At 37.5% G+C, this 15,716-nt stretch overlaps 2 protein-coding genes across 4 annotated transcripts in view; one reads left to right on the top strand and one right to left on the bottom strand.

Annotated features, from left to right (window-relative positions):
* Window positions 1-3,163, bottom strand: part of LOC128876295 (centrosomal protein of 290 kDa) — a 76,269-nt gene extending 73,106 nt beyond the window's left edge. Inside the window, exons 1-12 of the mRNA XM_054122525.1 lie at window positions 2,922-3,163; window positions 2,508-2,592; window positions 2,355-2,401; window positions 2,184-2,270; window positions 1,977-2,112; window positions 1,755-1,891; window positions 1,435-1,673; window positions 1,225-1,357; window positions 966-1,156; window positions 749-890; window positions 434-665; window positions 27-192 (exon numbers count right to left, since the gene is read on the bottom strand). Coding sequence (XP_053978500.1) covers window positions 27-192; window positions 434-665; window positions 749-890; window positions 966-1,156; window positions 1,225-1,357; window positions 1,435-1,673; window positions 1,755-1,891; window positions 1,977-2,112; window positions 2,184-2,270; window positions 2,355-2,401; window positions 2,508-2,592; window positions 2,922-3,101 — 1,775 coding nt within the window. The 5' untranslated portion in view covers window positions 3,102-3,163. The remainder of the gene's footprint in view (window positions 1-26; window positions 193-433; window positions 666-748; window positions 891-965; window positions 1,157-1,224; window positions 1,358-1,434; window positions 1,674-1,754; window positions 1,892-1,976; window positions 2,113-2,183; window positions 2,271-2,354; window positions 2,402-2,507; window positions 2,593-2,921) is intronic.
* Window positions 3,164-3,790: 627 nt separating this feature from the next.
* Window positions 3,791-15,633, top strand: LOC128876693 (2-oxoisovalerate dehydrogenase subunit beta, mitochondrial). 3 transcript variants are annotated; one of them, XM_054123250.1, is made up of 8 exons: window positions 3,797-4,027; window positions 4,623-4,700; window positions 5,478-5,680; window positions 6,476-6,631; window positions 8,087-8,258; window positions 9,754-9,899; window positions 14,133-14,219; window positions 15,170-15,633. In XM_054123250.1, the coding sequence occupies exons 1-8, from the start codon at window positions 3,880-3,882 to the stop codon at window positions 15,308-15,310; spliced, it is 1,131 nt and encodes a 376-aa protein (XP_053979225.1). In that variant the 5' UTR covers window positions 3,797-3,879; the 3' UTR covers window positions 15,311-15,633. The 3 variants fall into 3 exon arrangements, with proteins under 3 accessions (XP_053979227.1, XP_053979228.1, XP_053979225.1); XM_054123252.1 differs by lacking the exon at window positions 6,476-6,631 and having other exon boundaries at window positions 3,791-4,027; XM_054123253.1 differs by lacking the exons at window positions 14,133-14,219; window positions 15,170-15,633 and adding an exon at window positions 10,088-14,126 and having other exon boundaries at window positions 3,791-4,027.
* The last annotated feature ends 83 nt before the right edge of the window (window positions 15,634-15,716 follow it).

Here is a 15,716-nt window from a genome sequence, read left to right as displayed (position 1 = left end):
AACCACTGAGTATTCTATAAATGTACCTCAACTGCTTAAGCTGTCCTCGTAATTCAGCATTGCTACCCTGTACAACGTTCAAGTGTTCTTGCAACCTCATTGCTGGGTGGTACCAGCCAGCTAAATGTCTTACATCTAAAGCTTCTAGCAACCTTTCTAACGTGCTAGACTGTATTTCCACTATGCTTTTACCTGAGACATTAAACTATTAATGTACACAATGTTTTTGCACATGCAACGATATAAAATTAATTAGGATTTTCTTGAAGACGATCTAATCTTCGTGACCATGGTTAGTATACGTGTTCGATAGAGTACTTGTGTGGGTTAGAGATAGATCGAGAATGAAGAGCAATTGAAGTATGTTCTTGCGTGAATAGAAGGAAGAAGACAGTGCATCGTTAAAGTACCATTAAAATTAGTGGAAATTCACCGTCTTGATTACGTATACTGTCCAAAATTTCGTGCATGCCAGTTCTGAGAGCTTCGTTCTCTTCTAAAAGTAGCTGCATGTCCTGTTGCATGGTCGATTTAGGATACAACAATTGGAGTTCAGACTCTGGCAATTTGGTCGAATGTAAAAATTCAGTACTACCGTCTACGGTGTAATCCGAGAGGTCTAACACTTTCGAAGTCTTACTTAATTTATATTTTAATACCCTTATCTAGAAAATTAATGGCGTTATTGAGAAACTTTTACTTCGGTCAAATAACAAGAGTTCGGTAACTATGACTGTCTCATTCTTACATCTGATTTCATTTCTAAATTTTCTTCAACAAGGATTTTATTTTGTTCCATTAGACTTTCTAACTTCTTTGCTTCCTTTTTACGTTTCTCTATAACGTTCTGTATCGACACTGATTCATCTTCTGGAATTCCTAGCTTTTCTCTGCAGTTCGTGTTATCGGTGTTTAGTCTTTTATAAATTTCAATGAACAAAGGGAAAAGTGACACATGTAATTACCTAAGAGTTACGATCTCCATTTCTTGATACGAATTTAACATTTCCAGTTTGTTAACGACGTTAATTAAATCTTTGATATGCTCATTTTTATCCTTCTGATCATCCTGTAACACTTTTATTTCATTCAGCGCATCCGTCAGGCCTTGATTTTCATCCTCGTACTTCCTTAAAGTCACTAATACTTCGCACAACTGAACAAGAAAAAGTCGTTAGGAACCGACGTCATGTTTCCTAAATAAAAAATATACGATAAACTAACTTTACTGCTTCTTAATTGGGCATCTTCCTCTGCCTCTGTCAATTTAATTTGCAACTTAGATATTTGCTCATTTGCATCTTGCAATTTTTTTAGCAAATCTTTGTGCTGTTTCTTTTTGCCATTTTTTCCAACCCTACGCAAAATCCGAACGAATTATCTCTAAATAAAAATCTTCTACCACTATCTTTATTTACCCTTAATGATACATACTTTCGTGCGTCTGCTTTTAGCTTTTCTATAAGCGTCGCACTTTCGTTAATCTCAACTACAGCTTCGGAAAGCTTTGTTTTTAATTCGGTGATAATTTTATCGCGAACCTCTAATTCCTCGTTTAAATGAACAATCTCGGATTTATTTTGTTCTTTAACAGACGCCACAGATTGTATAAGTGACTGTTGCAAATTTTCCTGTAGTCGCTGAATTTCAGCATCTTTTTCATCCAATATTGCCTAAAGAATTTTTGATAAAAGAAGATACGTAAAGAATTGAATAACTCAACCGAAGTTGACATGAATTGTAGTTATGTGTACCTTCCATTCGTTAATTCTAGTGTCAATTGCTGCACCGAATTCATCTATTACGTTATCTCTATCTACTTGCTGGGCAGTTATTTCCTCAATTTGAGCAACTAACGCAGCATTCTCGCGTTCCAAGTACGATATTTTGTCTGAAAGCAGAGACCCTTTCAATTTGACCGAGAATTCGTCTATAACTAGATTTTAAGTAAACAAAATACTTTTTACTACTACAACCTCTGTATTCTGTGAATTTCATTTGAGAGGAAGACAATTCTCCTGTCATCTCGTTCATCTTTTGCGTTGCATCTTCCATTTCTAGTGTTAAAGTTGTTAACTGCTCTTTCAAAATTACGTTCTCCTTCTCTAAGCTCTACAGAATTATGCAAAGTAAGCAACACAAACAGGCCACTTCAACCATGTTTTATTTCATCCTAATCTTACCTCTAGTTCTGTCATAAGAATTTTAATCTTTTTATTTTTCCCTTGTAATTCATCGTTGTAATCAGTACTTTCTGGTATATCCAAATGCTTAAAACAATGACACAACTAACTTTACAAAGAATACCATAAGTGTGTATGTATTAAAATTAAATGATTAATAGTTTATCTTACTTTGGATATATCATCGGTTCCATGTTTTGTATCAGATGTATCCCAATCTATGGAATGGAATTTAAAAAGAAATTCTTTTATAGTACTGTAATTTAATATACTCTAAAAAGAAATAACCTATATTTTGTTTGATTAAAAGCACACACTGTTTACCTTTCTTTTTACGCTTAGCAGGCTCAGGTTTCAAAGAAGTAATAGTTTCTTTTAATTTACCGCATTCTAAAAGTAATGACTCTACCTATTGGAAAATGTTTTTATGAATACCATACTTTAATGTATTCCTTGATATTCTAATTCTGTATCAATTATCGTTAGAGTGTGGATTTCATGTTACTTATAGCTTACATGAATACAAAAAATCTATGTTAAATGAAAAATATTATTGTACTAATTCATGATGTATACTCTGAATATTTTACATATCATAATATTTAATAGGAATGGCTCGGTCATAGAAGAATCAGAAAGCATATATCTTTTCCTTAAATAACCATCATACAAACAATGGTTAAAATATAATATTGATAGTAGTTTATGACAGTATAAATACAGAATAATTATGTTTACTTGATTGTCTTTGTATTGTAGTATTTCCTGAGAGACTTTCATTAGGACTCTTAGGTTATGCAGGTTACTAATCTCATCTACATCGCAACTAATCATGGCAGGGTAAAGATCCTCCATATCGTCATCCGTTAATGACGACGGATCTATCGATAATATTCTATCCAAATCGGTGCGACCCATTTTTCACGATATTGAATCAATTGTCACTATCGTAACCTCGCTACCACAAACCGAATGGTTTGCTGACGTTTACAAGCGTCGCTTACTTGCGGTTACCATGGTAACTTTGTTTTGGGAGTACATATTGCCATCTAGCGCTACATCTCGTAAAAAGGATGTAGTATCTCACTCAACACATCTTATGGTAAGTGTAAATGGTATCATCTAGTGATACATCTAGTAAACAGGGTGCAGTATTTCACTCGATACATTTTATGGTAACTTTAAGTGTAAATGGTGCCATCTAGCGGTACGTCTGATAAGCAGGGTGGAGTATTTCACTGAATAAGTTTATGGTAACTTTGACTGTAAATGCTGGCATCTATCGGTACATCTAGTAAACAGGGTGCAGTATTACCTTACATTTCAAATTTCTAACTACGTTTCTGTTATTTGAAACACGTAACTAAACATACAAATTAAATTTTCTACAAAATAAACATTTCAGAAAAGTTATAGCTAGATAATTGCTAAGTGTAATAAATCTCATTTATAGTTCGTTGTCTTGACGAAAGGTATACGGAAAGTATCAGAGGTACATTAAAACGTTTCTTTAGCTGTGTGTTTAACATTTACAAGCGCAGAGGCGCTTGTATCTCGATTAGAGCTGTTTACGAAATTCAGATTAGGTCGAGCACGAGGACTCGCGCGTTTTTCAATACCATATTGTATGTAAATATCGGTTAGAAGATAAAGCTACGCACTATCGTCGCGCTGTTACAAACGACATTTATCCACGATGATATTCAGTAAATTGTGGACGCGGTTCCTGAACGCTCGTGCGTCTCTAGTTTTCTGTTCCGTCGATAGATACGTGCTACGCGAGAATGTCAGGTGTATACACTTCAACTACTATACGGATAAAAACACGAATAAGAATGCTACCGGTAAGTTTCAGCATTATCTTTTTAACGGCGTTTAATTAATCGATAAAAATGTGATAACGAATCATCATAAAAATTCTTGAACAAGTATACTTTCAATTATTTTATTTAACGATAATTTTGTTATAAATACTAGAGACTAGATAATGGTTTGAATACAATTTACGTAGACTAGCATCACAACTTTTGAATATTAAAAAGCTCTTTTGTTTTCAATGAAAAAATCTAGTAAACAGGTCAAGAATTTATATATTATTGAGCACAAAATAAAATCAATATACGTAGTCGAAACGTTTAAATAAAATAATTGAAACTGCTCGTTCAGTTATTTTTATGATTTTTCACGGTAACAATATTAGCATCAATTTGTGGTAACAAACCAATTTAAATCTAATTAAAAGCGACTCGATAGGTACGTCAAGATGATTGTCTTGAATGAAAAAAATTAGATACAAAGCTGGCCATTGTTAATGGATTGATTAAGACCGCGCAATACTTCCGCGTTGATAATGAATTGAGTTCAGATCTATGAAACTCGATGCAATAAATAAACGTAAGAAATCGACTGCTATGAACCCGTGAATTATTTTTATTTCAGGTAAGATTGAAAAGATGAATATGTATCAAGCGATAAATCAAGGACTTCGGACAGCGTTAACGGACGATCCCGATGCAGGTAATAGTAATACTTTCTAAATAAAATGATAAATAATTTTTGGATTTGTTTGCTGTGAAATATCAATAAATTCACAGAAGAGGAATGTTGTTTTTTTCAGGCAGATAAGAGCAAGAATCATTCCTACATTTATTGAATATAATTAATAAAATATATCTAATAACTGTAGGCTAAATAAATATTAGTTCTCGCTCTTATCTACTTAAAAAAACATTTCTTCTCGATACTTGGAATTTAAACAGAAATATATAACGTGTATAAGATAATTCACATTTATCGGTAAAAATAACTATTTATCAAAATTGTTACAATAAACGTGACGAAATAAAAATGTATTATTGTGTTAGGAAACGATTAATGTACCGATTGATAATGTTACCAAATGCTCGCTAAATATTCTGACGAAAACGTAAACTATTTCCTTTATCTTATCTTGGAAATGCGATAACGCATTCATTGTAATACATGAACACGTATCAGCAAGTATTTCATAATACTTACACGTGATTATGCACGAGCGTCGATTCAATTATAAGCATATTCAATACCAAGGATAATGTATGGCTTAAATTAAGTAGAATATATATGCATTATAAATACTTTATTAAAATTTCCGTTTGCTGCGATTGCATGTTTGGATATCTTAATCATTCATACATAAATATTTAAAAATGTTGGAATACACAAAAGCAATGTTCTATATACTTAGTACTGCGTATATTGTTACGTTCATGTTGATTGCAAAACGAAGTCTAAGTAATTATTTTCTATGACTAGTGATATTTGGAGAAGACGTGGCGTTTGGCGGTGTTTTTCGTTGCACGGTTGATCTTCAAAAAGATTTTGGTAAAGACCGCGTTTTCAACACGCCACTTTGCGAACAAGGAATCGCTGGATTTGGAATTGGTTTAGCTACTGCGGGTGTAACAGCTATTGCGGAAATTCAATTCGCGGATTACATATTTCCTGCCTTCGATCAGGTATTATTTCTATTCACGTTCATTCTTTTAAAACAATACATAAATCAAATTTCATCGAATATTCTGTTCTATATGTCGAATAATTCTATTAAAATTCCTATACTTCGATTAATAATTTAGGAGACAATTACAGATTATTTGTTTTAATCTGAATTAATTTTCAAAATAATTCAATTAGAATTGTTTTATTACAAAATACTATTTAAAATATACAGGGTGTCCCAAAAATGTTGTAACACCTTGAAAGGGGTGGTTCGGGGGGTGATTTGAAACAACTTTTTCCTTAGCGAAAATGTTGTCCGAGGCTTCGTTGAGGAGATATTAACGGAAAACACTGACCAATCAGAGCGCGCGGATACCGTTGGAGCGAAGGCTATATGCTAAGCGGTCGCGCTCGTACGCGAACAAGCGACTCGTCGCGTAACGAAGGACATTGGACGCGGCCGCCTAGCACGTAGCCTTCGCTACCGCGGCCGCTCCAACGGTATCCGCGCGCTCTGATTGGTCAGTGTTTTCCGTTAATATCTCCTCGACGAAGCCTCGGACAACATTTTCGCTAAGGAAAAAGTTGTTTCAAATCACCCCCCGAACCACCCCTTTCAAGGTGTTACAACATTTTTGGGACACCCTGTATATAACCCGCGTTATTGCTCTAAGTATAGTAGTTCATTGTGGAACCGCTAGGTGGTATTAAAGACTCTAATGTTGAATTGATCGGTAATTTAGTAACTGTAAGATGGTACTATTCGACTTTGGTTTATAGACAGTCGATAACTGACCCTACTTTATCCTTAGCTAGTAAACGAAGCAGCCAAGGTAAGATACCGAAGTGGAGGACAATTCGACTGTGGTAAATTGACCATTCGAACACCTTGTGGCGCTGTAGGTCATGGTGCACTTTATCATTCGCAAAGCCCAGAAGCATATTTCGCACACACTCCAGGTTTGAAGGTGTGTAATATCCATGAGAATAAGAACTACTTACGCATCAGAGATGGGAAAAATTTTTATCTAGATGATTCTATCAAGTAACGAATGAGATACATAGCTGTTACTCCTTTGTATGTCTAGTAAAAATTGTATTCTACCTCATGAAATGAAATTATATTTGACATTAAACGAATAAAAGCTTATTCGAATAAAAATTGAATAAAAAAAAAATTCCAAGAAAAAAGATTCCAAGAAAAAAAAAATGATTTTCATCTAAACTGATAGCTGGCGTCAATAATCATTTCATTTTGAAACTGGTACAGTGTATACGATTGAGGTTATGTATCGTCTTCGCACAGTTGTCATCACTTATATGAACATTCTCGCGTGCGTATGCACTAATGACGTTAAATAAAAGGAATAAATAAATAAATATGAAGGTATTTCAGTCCCTAAATAAATTATTATACTGGTTTACATGAAATGTCTCGAAGGTAAGAAATATCAGGGATGCATAAGTGTCAATCACGACTACGCTGTCAAAAAACAAAATCCTAACAAAGATAGGGGCCTATATGCAGGTTCATTACTCGAGTGTATATTTAAGTGATAGGGCTGGAATAGGGTTAAGTTGTCATTGCTGAAAATGTCTGGCAGGTTAAAGTAGCTGTTAGAAAAGGTTTTTGTCGTCAAATTTTTCAAATATTCTTTCAATTTACGTCCGTAGATCGCGCCTGGCTTGTTGATACGATGTTTCGAGCACCGGAACTAGGTGTCGGTGATACAGGTTATCGACGAGTAAAGACGAAATGTAAATACTTGTCGAAGCATCGCGAGCGAATTTCTATGCTCAAGGATAGCCTTCGCGTTGCCGCGCGTTAGCTATAGTCGTTGGCTCTTAACTTTCTGGAAGAGATTCCATGAATATTGTAGGACACATGTACTCTACGTATGCATGAAGAAAGTTTCCATCGTACACCGACGCGACGGTATACCGACACTATACATCTCGATTACATGAACAGCGACGGGCAACATAGCGTCGACATTTCCTGAAACCGAAAGATCGCGTACTCTTCAATGTACCAGGTTGGAAAGCAAAGACGAAACGCAACACAACGTACCCACGTGTTTATTTATCTATCGTATCGAGAACGACGACGCGATTGCAACTGTTTAATCAGTCTTTAAATTTCATTCATTCAAACGAAGGATCTTCTTTTTTTTCGAATTATACTATTCGTCTTCATTTATTTATAAATTATGCATCGCGAGGCTGATAAGGAATACACGGGAATCTAGCATCTTGAGAGACAGGTATTAAAAAAAATAACAACGAATAAAGCATATAATGTTTGTATTCTATAATTTTTTATAATTCTTTATGGAGGGAGAAATTATTGAATTAAAAATAATGTATACGTGGTCAGAGTGAATTCTTGAGCTCAATGAAATGTAACCGAACGTCCTTTTCAGATCGTTATGCCCCGCGGAGCGAGACAGGCGAAAGGTCTTTTGTTGAGCTGCATAGAAGAGCCGGATCCCTGCATCATGTTCGAGCCGAAAATACTGTACCGCACGGCGATCGACGATGTGCCGACGGATCGTTACAAGATCGAGATCGGCAAGGCTGAGGTTGTGAGAGAAGGTAGGCGTTCAGGAAGATCCACGGAACCCCAGTATAGGTTTCACTTCGTGCGTCGCGTAACAACGTTGTCTCGACTAGCGATGGAACTGATACGAATAGGTATCGACGATGCTCGAGCAATTCGATATCGAGGTACTCCATAGGAAGTACAGGCAACACTCGATTTACAAAGATTCGCTATAATGATCGTGAAAGGTCATTAAATATTTGTTCAAGTCGCCAATAGACATAGTTAGTATGAAACATAATGCCAAACGTGTAATCAAGATAATTGCAAGGTCTTTTATTGTAAGATTATTTACTGTAATCATTATTAGAAAGTTGTTACATGATAATTGATATGTTCTTGATTATATCTGGAAGGTTGTAAAGGAAACAAAATGAGGTGTATGGAAAAACTTGTTCCCACAGTTTGTTGATAACTTAAGTGATGCTGAGGAATCAGTAAACACATGACTTAGGGATTTGTTGAAAACAGTTTTTCACCTCCTCTGAAAAATCTTACTTTATTAAATTGTGCCGCTTTTATTAATCATACTAATTCATAAATTTAAGAACACGTTATAATTTACTGGCTGGCATCGATCCAAGTGTTTCGACGTCATTCCCATCGCTAGCCTCAACGTTTCAAGCGTCCAGCGCTCATAGATCAATCTTCTTCCATGTTCACCGTAACGACTTTTATCCAGCGTCGTCCAGCTTTCACGACTTCGTCGTTGGTGGCTAGCTCGCGAAATTTACAGCGTCGTTTACCAACCGCTAATTAAGCGAATAAATTATTTGTTACGCGCTCGTAAACACTGATTCCGCGGATATCGTCGGTGATGGGCGGTTATCAGTATGCAAACGCAAAAACGTTCACTCTGACTACAAGAAATTTCGCTAATGAGATCTTGTACGTGCATTATTTTTGGCGATGATGGTTCGTCAGTCTTTGGTAAATTTATACATTGAACAGTTACTCGCAAATGTACTCCGTCTTACACTGTCAACTCTGTAACTGTAACAATTCTAGATCTAAGGATGTGTCTCAACCACAGAATCAACACGTTATTTGACCATAAACTTGCTTGCCCAAGATTGACAAACCATTATGTACCTATTACAACGCGTACTAGTCTCAACAATTATTCCGTGACAACATTGAGGTTTGATAAAGCGGTTCCAGTAGGTGGTCTCAGCCAATTACTCCGCGCTAGGTATCAATAATTCAACCGTGGGATGTTTAAAGAGTGTCACGACCCGCACTCGCCATATTAAACGCGAGAACCGCTCGGTCACTCATTCGAGAATATAATATTTATCGGCCGTAATCGTCCTTTCATTATCCAACCGTTGGAACAGTACACGCGATGACCGGTCCTGCAACAGGATACACAGCCAGAGGGTGGCGGAGGTTCGCGGGGAGAACGCACATGCACAGTCGTAATTGGCGAGACACGCATAAGGTGAAACGGAGGCATGCACGTACGTACACGTTTGCACTTTCACACAGGTGAGGCGGTGACACTCGTGGGCTGGGGCACTCAGGTGCACGTACTGCTGGAGGTGGCCGATCTCGTCCAGGAGAAGCTCGACGTATCCTGCGAGGTGATAGACCTCGTTTCTATCCTACCTTGGGACGCGGAACTCGTTTGCAAGGTAATTTCGTCATTATAATTTGCTCCGTTTTCATGCGTTAATGCAACCGGATCGCGTGCATGCATTACGTTTAAGCGGCGCTGTTACGTTTAAGCGTATTACGTGGGCTCGTGGCCTTCGCCCGAGCGAACAGAGAGTGGGAGAGAAACGAACAGACACTGTATTTTAATTCGAGTATTTATTTATAGAGACAAGTAAATTTCATTTAACCCGTTATACGAAGAGGATTTCTTTTTAACGCGACTGGACGCTCCAATGCGATTTTGTGGTGTCGTTTATCAAACACTGAAAGCGTTCTTTGTTTGAGGCAAGTTTATAAATGATGACAGGTTGAATTTCACAATGTTAGCATTGATAAAACTTGAGCTGAGCTGTGAGGTATGTTATACAAAATAATATTTATTTTAGTAAATTCAAGTCAACGAAATGAACTGTGTTCTTAGTTGTTACATTCAAATAATATTACATCTTCAAGCTTTCCTATGCCTTCAAATGTCTTCGCGCTTTTATTCAGCGCTTTATCAGCTTCTTCCTTCGTTATGTATAAACATGAACATTCTATATAGTAATTTTTACGAATAAGGAATATCTGAAAAGGCCACTTGATTGAAGTACGCGCGAAGGCTCTCCAATGACACCTTTCATATACCAGTCTAGATTGGCTGGCACTGTCGTTAAACGTAGAGATTATTGAAGTTAATGAAATAATTCAGAGGATTTGCAAATTAAATTCCTTTCAGAGGAATGTTACTTCTCGGAAAGTTTAAATTATCGTCAACAAGTTGAATACTTGTTATCAGAAGATTGTGCTTTCATCACTTGTATGGAAACTATAATTTGTAATTTCTAGGTGACTTTAAGGTCGGGTTCAATCCTGTGTTGCGTGTTAGGAACGTGTACAACGTAGCAATTGTGACAGAAGTGTCTCCATACCTTATAATAAAAACTTTGTCCTCGTCAGCGTCGAATACTTTGTTGTCAGGCTGCTCGAGAGAATAATACTTAGAATTCCAGTGATAAATAAATCGTTCGCTTCAAGCAACCACGTCTGAGCCACTTTTAGCGTTTGAATTTGATTTCCTAGAAATCCGAATCAAAACATGAAACCATTTAGTCAACTTTAGTGAACTTTCAACACGAACTAATGCATACATAAACATACTATACAAACGTATTCTTTCATTCGGATCTACTCCTATACAAACTTTAACTCTTGTCGTCATGCAACAATTCGCAAATTGATAAAAAATGCAACATTCACTCGTCCGAATTACGATAGCCACGGATTGCCGCGGCCACTAATATCGCGTTGATTTATGCTAATCGATCTTTAGCCGCGTAATGATATGCCGATTGTACGGTATGCGCTCACACGTCGCTGTACGCGTCCGCACATGAACCAAAGAAGTGGTGAGCGTAATCGAAAACCCGTTTCGCGTAATTTCGATACGCTCGCGGATTCGTCGAACCGATGATGTTCTTTGAACGTCACCGCTCTTGCGGCAAAATCGCCATCCGAGTGGAAAGTCCCCCGCGATTTCTGCGAAACGGAGATCCTGAAAGGTGTCGAATTATGAAATATCCTGATCTTGAAATACGATAATCGTGGAAATGTCGTTGACTAGCCGCGACAGATTAGGTTCTCAATCAGTTTATAACTTGAATTACAGATATAGGCACTAGAGGCAAATGGAGAAGTAGACTACAGTCTGACTTGAGTCCTCTTCATTAATCAATATAAGTTTGCTAGTTGAATTGTAATCGTATCCAACGTTTCCATTCTTATTTGACTAATTTTAAAGGAGTACAAAAATGTTATTAATTGATTTCAACGTAAATCTAAACGCAGCCAAGTCAGGAAACTGTAAATATTAATCACGCTTGTGCGCCATAAACATTTTCGCATCGCTACAATCGGCAGAATGCGGTTTTTCGAAGAAATCGTTTGTGCGTCTGTCGCTGGTTTTTCCTCGAATTTTCTTTTGCCATCAGTCGCCTTTTTACAGCGTAAAGCATTCGTAATCAGTGAATCTTTATTATAGTTTTCGAAAATGAAATGTTACCGTCATTTAATCGTCAATCGTGTCGAAGGTGTTGCAGAAATGCTAAAGTTGCAATTTGATGTGCATGGCATGCTAGGTATTTCTAGATAAACCGAACAATCAAATGGGACACGTTTCAAAAGAAGCTTTCAATATCCTCTATTGCACGTAGTATGCTATGTCATAGGTAGAAAGATATGCAAATTTTGTCTTACGTTCATTCGATTTTTTTTAAATTACTAAGTTGAAGATGTAAGCGATATCTATTTATAATCTGAAATTTATTTCTATATTTATCTAAATAGTATGTATCTACAAATATACAATATAAAATAGGCAGCATCGCGTAACAGTTGAGAGCATATGTTTTCTTAGCAACTATCTTGAGCAGATGTAGTAATTGTAATCCATCCATTCGACGCTGGCGACGTTAGTAGTAGAGAGACCTTCTCCTTGGTCCAATGTACCACGAGTAAGTAGAATGCAAACAGTGTCTAACTGACTAAACAGTATGTCCAAATACTAAAAGAAAATTTGAGTTAATATGTATACAAGTATAAAGTCCGTCTTTCTTTCACCTATATCCATTTATGGCATTGTATTCCACATAATTATTGATTTATATCGTGCAAATAACGCATCAAAAATTGTTTATCTTTCATTCGTTGCTCGAAATTTGTATATAGATAAGAATTTCCACCATCATCGTTCATCGATGCTATCTTGTGAAGCAGTTGAACAAACATATCATCGCTTCTTCGTAATAATACTAACTTTGACAAACAACTTAATATCCACGGAGTTATGGAAGCACTCATGTTTACGATTAGGTCGTAAAACAGCAATTTTCCGAACCTTGTCGTTTCACCTTGCCTCCTCTATAATGTGTCATGTCTTCGAGAACTCGTATTCTGTTTCGCCAGGGCGAATAGAGTCGTTAAATAAATAAAAAAAGTTACTTGGAAAGGTCTTATTGCAAATTATTAAACCGTGTACGTTTCGGTCCCGTGACCGACTATGTTAAAAAAAAAAAATGAAATAAAAGGAACCGGTACACGCCGTGAAGTAAGAGGCAGTGTTTCTCAAACTTGACTTTTCCGTGAGGTTCTTGACACAGGACAATCTTTGGCAGATTTCCTAGAGTGAATTTAACTCTAATTTTTTTACTTAATACAGCCGTGGCCTCTTAATAGATAAACACTATATATGGAACCTCGATGCTATTGAGTTTTTCAATATTACATTGACTCCGTTTCACTTTATATTTTAGAAAATTTTGAACGACTTCAATTAATCCATAATTCTTCTGAAGGCTTCCAGAGATCTACGTGTTCGTGACCGACGCGGCCAGTTTGAGAGCCGCTGGTGCAAGAGATTTAAGAAGGGCGAATCCCGGCGGGGGACCGTAACGTCTGAAAGTTGCAGGGAAGGTCAGCTGAAATCTGAAATGTCACAGAAACCTGTACGCGGCGCACAGTCATGCGTACTATCGAGTCGCTGTTCCTAATGATTTACAACGGGACACACACACGCAGGCGCGCCTACGTGTCTTAATTACAGGCCACCGATCGCTCGTTTTCTATCGTCGATCGCGGCTGAGGTGGACGGGATAGTCGCGGCGGAACGATCCGTTCGCTATATTAATGCATCACTTACCGTCTTGGCCGCGTATAAATTATTATTATGCCCGTTCGTATGGGACGGGGCATAAATCATTCACGAATTGATCCGTGGCACGGTCCGCTCGTTCGACGAATTACCCTTCATGACATGTGTTAGGACATACAGCTTTATGCGCTGCGCGTACGATCCTTGCTGAGCTCCACATTGGAGTTGATACGTATGAGTAAGGGACCATGAAGTTTTCAGTTCTTATCTGTTGGCAGATATTTTCGCTCAACAAGTGTTTTTATTACGGCGGTAACAAGAACTTTTTCTTAGCGACGTTTCCTCTACGAAACAAGGACATTTTGATATCCATCTCGGTCAGTCGTCAGGTGGAATAGTCGTTAAAATGCTCGATACCAAATCGATTTGGAGGTGACTGAACCAGGGCGGAGCCCTGCTTTGCACAATGATCATACTGTTTAACTTCGACCATTGGGAAATTGAATTTTCTTTGTCTGTGTTAATTATCTTGACGTGTTATTTAAGTTTACCCTTTACCGCTGGATATGTATATATGTTGCAGTCAGTGAAGAAAACGGGCCGTGTTGTGGTCGCCCATGAAGCACCGCTGACCAGTGGATTTGGAGCAGAAATAGTCTCAACTATTCAGGTAAAAGTCTCCATCTTCTAAATTATTTATGAAAATTAAGAAAGGTCAAGAATATACAGTTGCGTCTTTCCAATTCGTTACTCTTAATTAAACGATACAATTATTCTAACATGTTTCTTCCTACTTATGAAAACACTTCGGTAATTGCTTCAAGCTCCTCCTACCTGTATTCCACTCAACCTTCTTGTTTGTATTTCTACCACTCTGTTCATCGGACGCCTTTGTTTGCGAACGATAATTTATTCAAGAATTATTACGTTTTCTCTGAGAAAGTGGCTATAAATATTACGTATACTATTACAGTCTACACGGTCGTAGTAAACGCAAAGCTGTACAAACAACGCGATAAAATTTCAAAATTGATGCACCTCGACGTGGAAAACTGCTAAGCCATGTTAGGATCGGTTTGAACTCGATCATTTGAATCGATGTAATTTCGAAGAGTAACGTTGCTGAGAATACCGTGGCAATTATGTCGTGTATCGCGAGATAACTTTACGTAATTGCAGCGTGCCTCGCGATAATTCAGCCTGGTCATCGACGCGTCGGTATGCCTAACGGTTAAACGAGACTAAGTATTTCAGTTACGAAATTATTTACACGTGCCGCGTATACGATCGTTCGTCGCCGAAAATGCATTAGATGCATGTTCAATGCATCGCTGGAATGTGGCAGGATATCATTACACGCGTTCTGTTACATCACTTGCGCACACTTCGTGACGGTTCGATACGCTTCGGCTTGTTCAGATGTGCAAACCTGTACCTTGCAAAACCCTAATCCTAGCGCTAAATCAGCGAACGGTTGGCTCGAAATTTGTAATTTAAATGTTGGTTCAAAAATTCGATGTTGAACGCGTTTCTCGCTAATTATTGCGTGGTTGCTTTAAGAGAGTTAGGCAGTCAATTTGCTCTTGCACGAAGTCTCTAATAATAAGTGTTTCAAAATAGGAGGAATGTTTCCTGAACCTGGAGGCACCTGTACAGAGGGTGACGGGTTGGGACAGTCCCTTTCCCCACATCTTCGAGCCGTTTTATTTGCCTGATAAGTGGAGATGTTTCGCGGCTGTCAGGAACGTCCTGAACTACTGATATTCAGCAAGGATATTCTATTCGCGAGCATGGCACAGTGGAATAGGACGGAAACCTGTTGCCTGTAGGACACCCACGCGAGGACATGCTGGATCGATTTTTGGCATTTTCGATATACCATCGTCGGGTCACGTGTTCGAGGACTGGTCCAGGGAGAGTCTCATTGTTCTAAGAAACTCCCACTGACTTCGATGAAGGATACTCAACCTTAGACATCACGGGACTTATTTTTCGTTTAATTATTAATAGCTGTTAACTTAATAAACCAAATGTTATTTGTAATATTTTAAATTTCTCTGATTAAATTCCTATAATAAGTCGAATTGTTCCATAATCGTTTGTAACATATCGGATAACGTAGTCTAACAATTAACACTTTGTTTTCTATCGTTCCTGGTTCGTGATC

Source organism: Hylaeus volcanicus, chromosome 5 (assembly GCF_026283585.1).
Source record: "Hylaeus volcanicus isolate JK05 chromosome 5, UHH_iyHylVolc1.0_haploid, whole genome shotgun sequence".
NCBI lineage: Eukaryota > Metazoa > Arthropoda > Insecta > Hymenoptera > Colletidae > Hylaeus > Hylaeus volcanicus.
The sequence above is the reverse complement of the archived record's forward strand: the minus strand, read 5'-3'. Positions and strand labels throughout refer to the sequence as shown.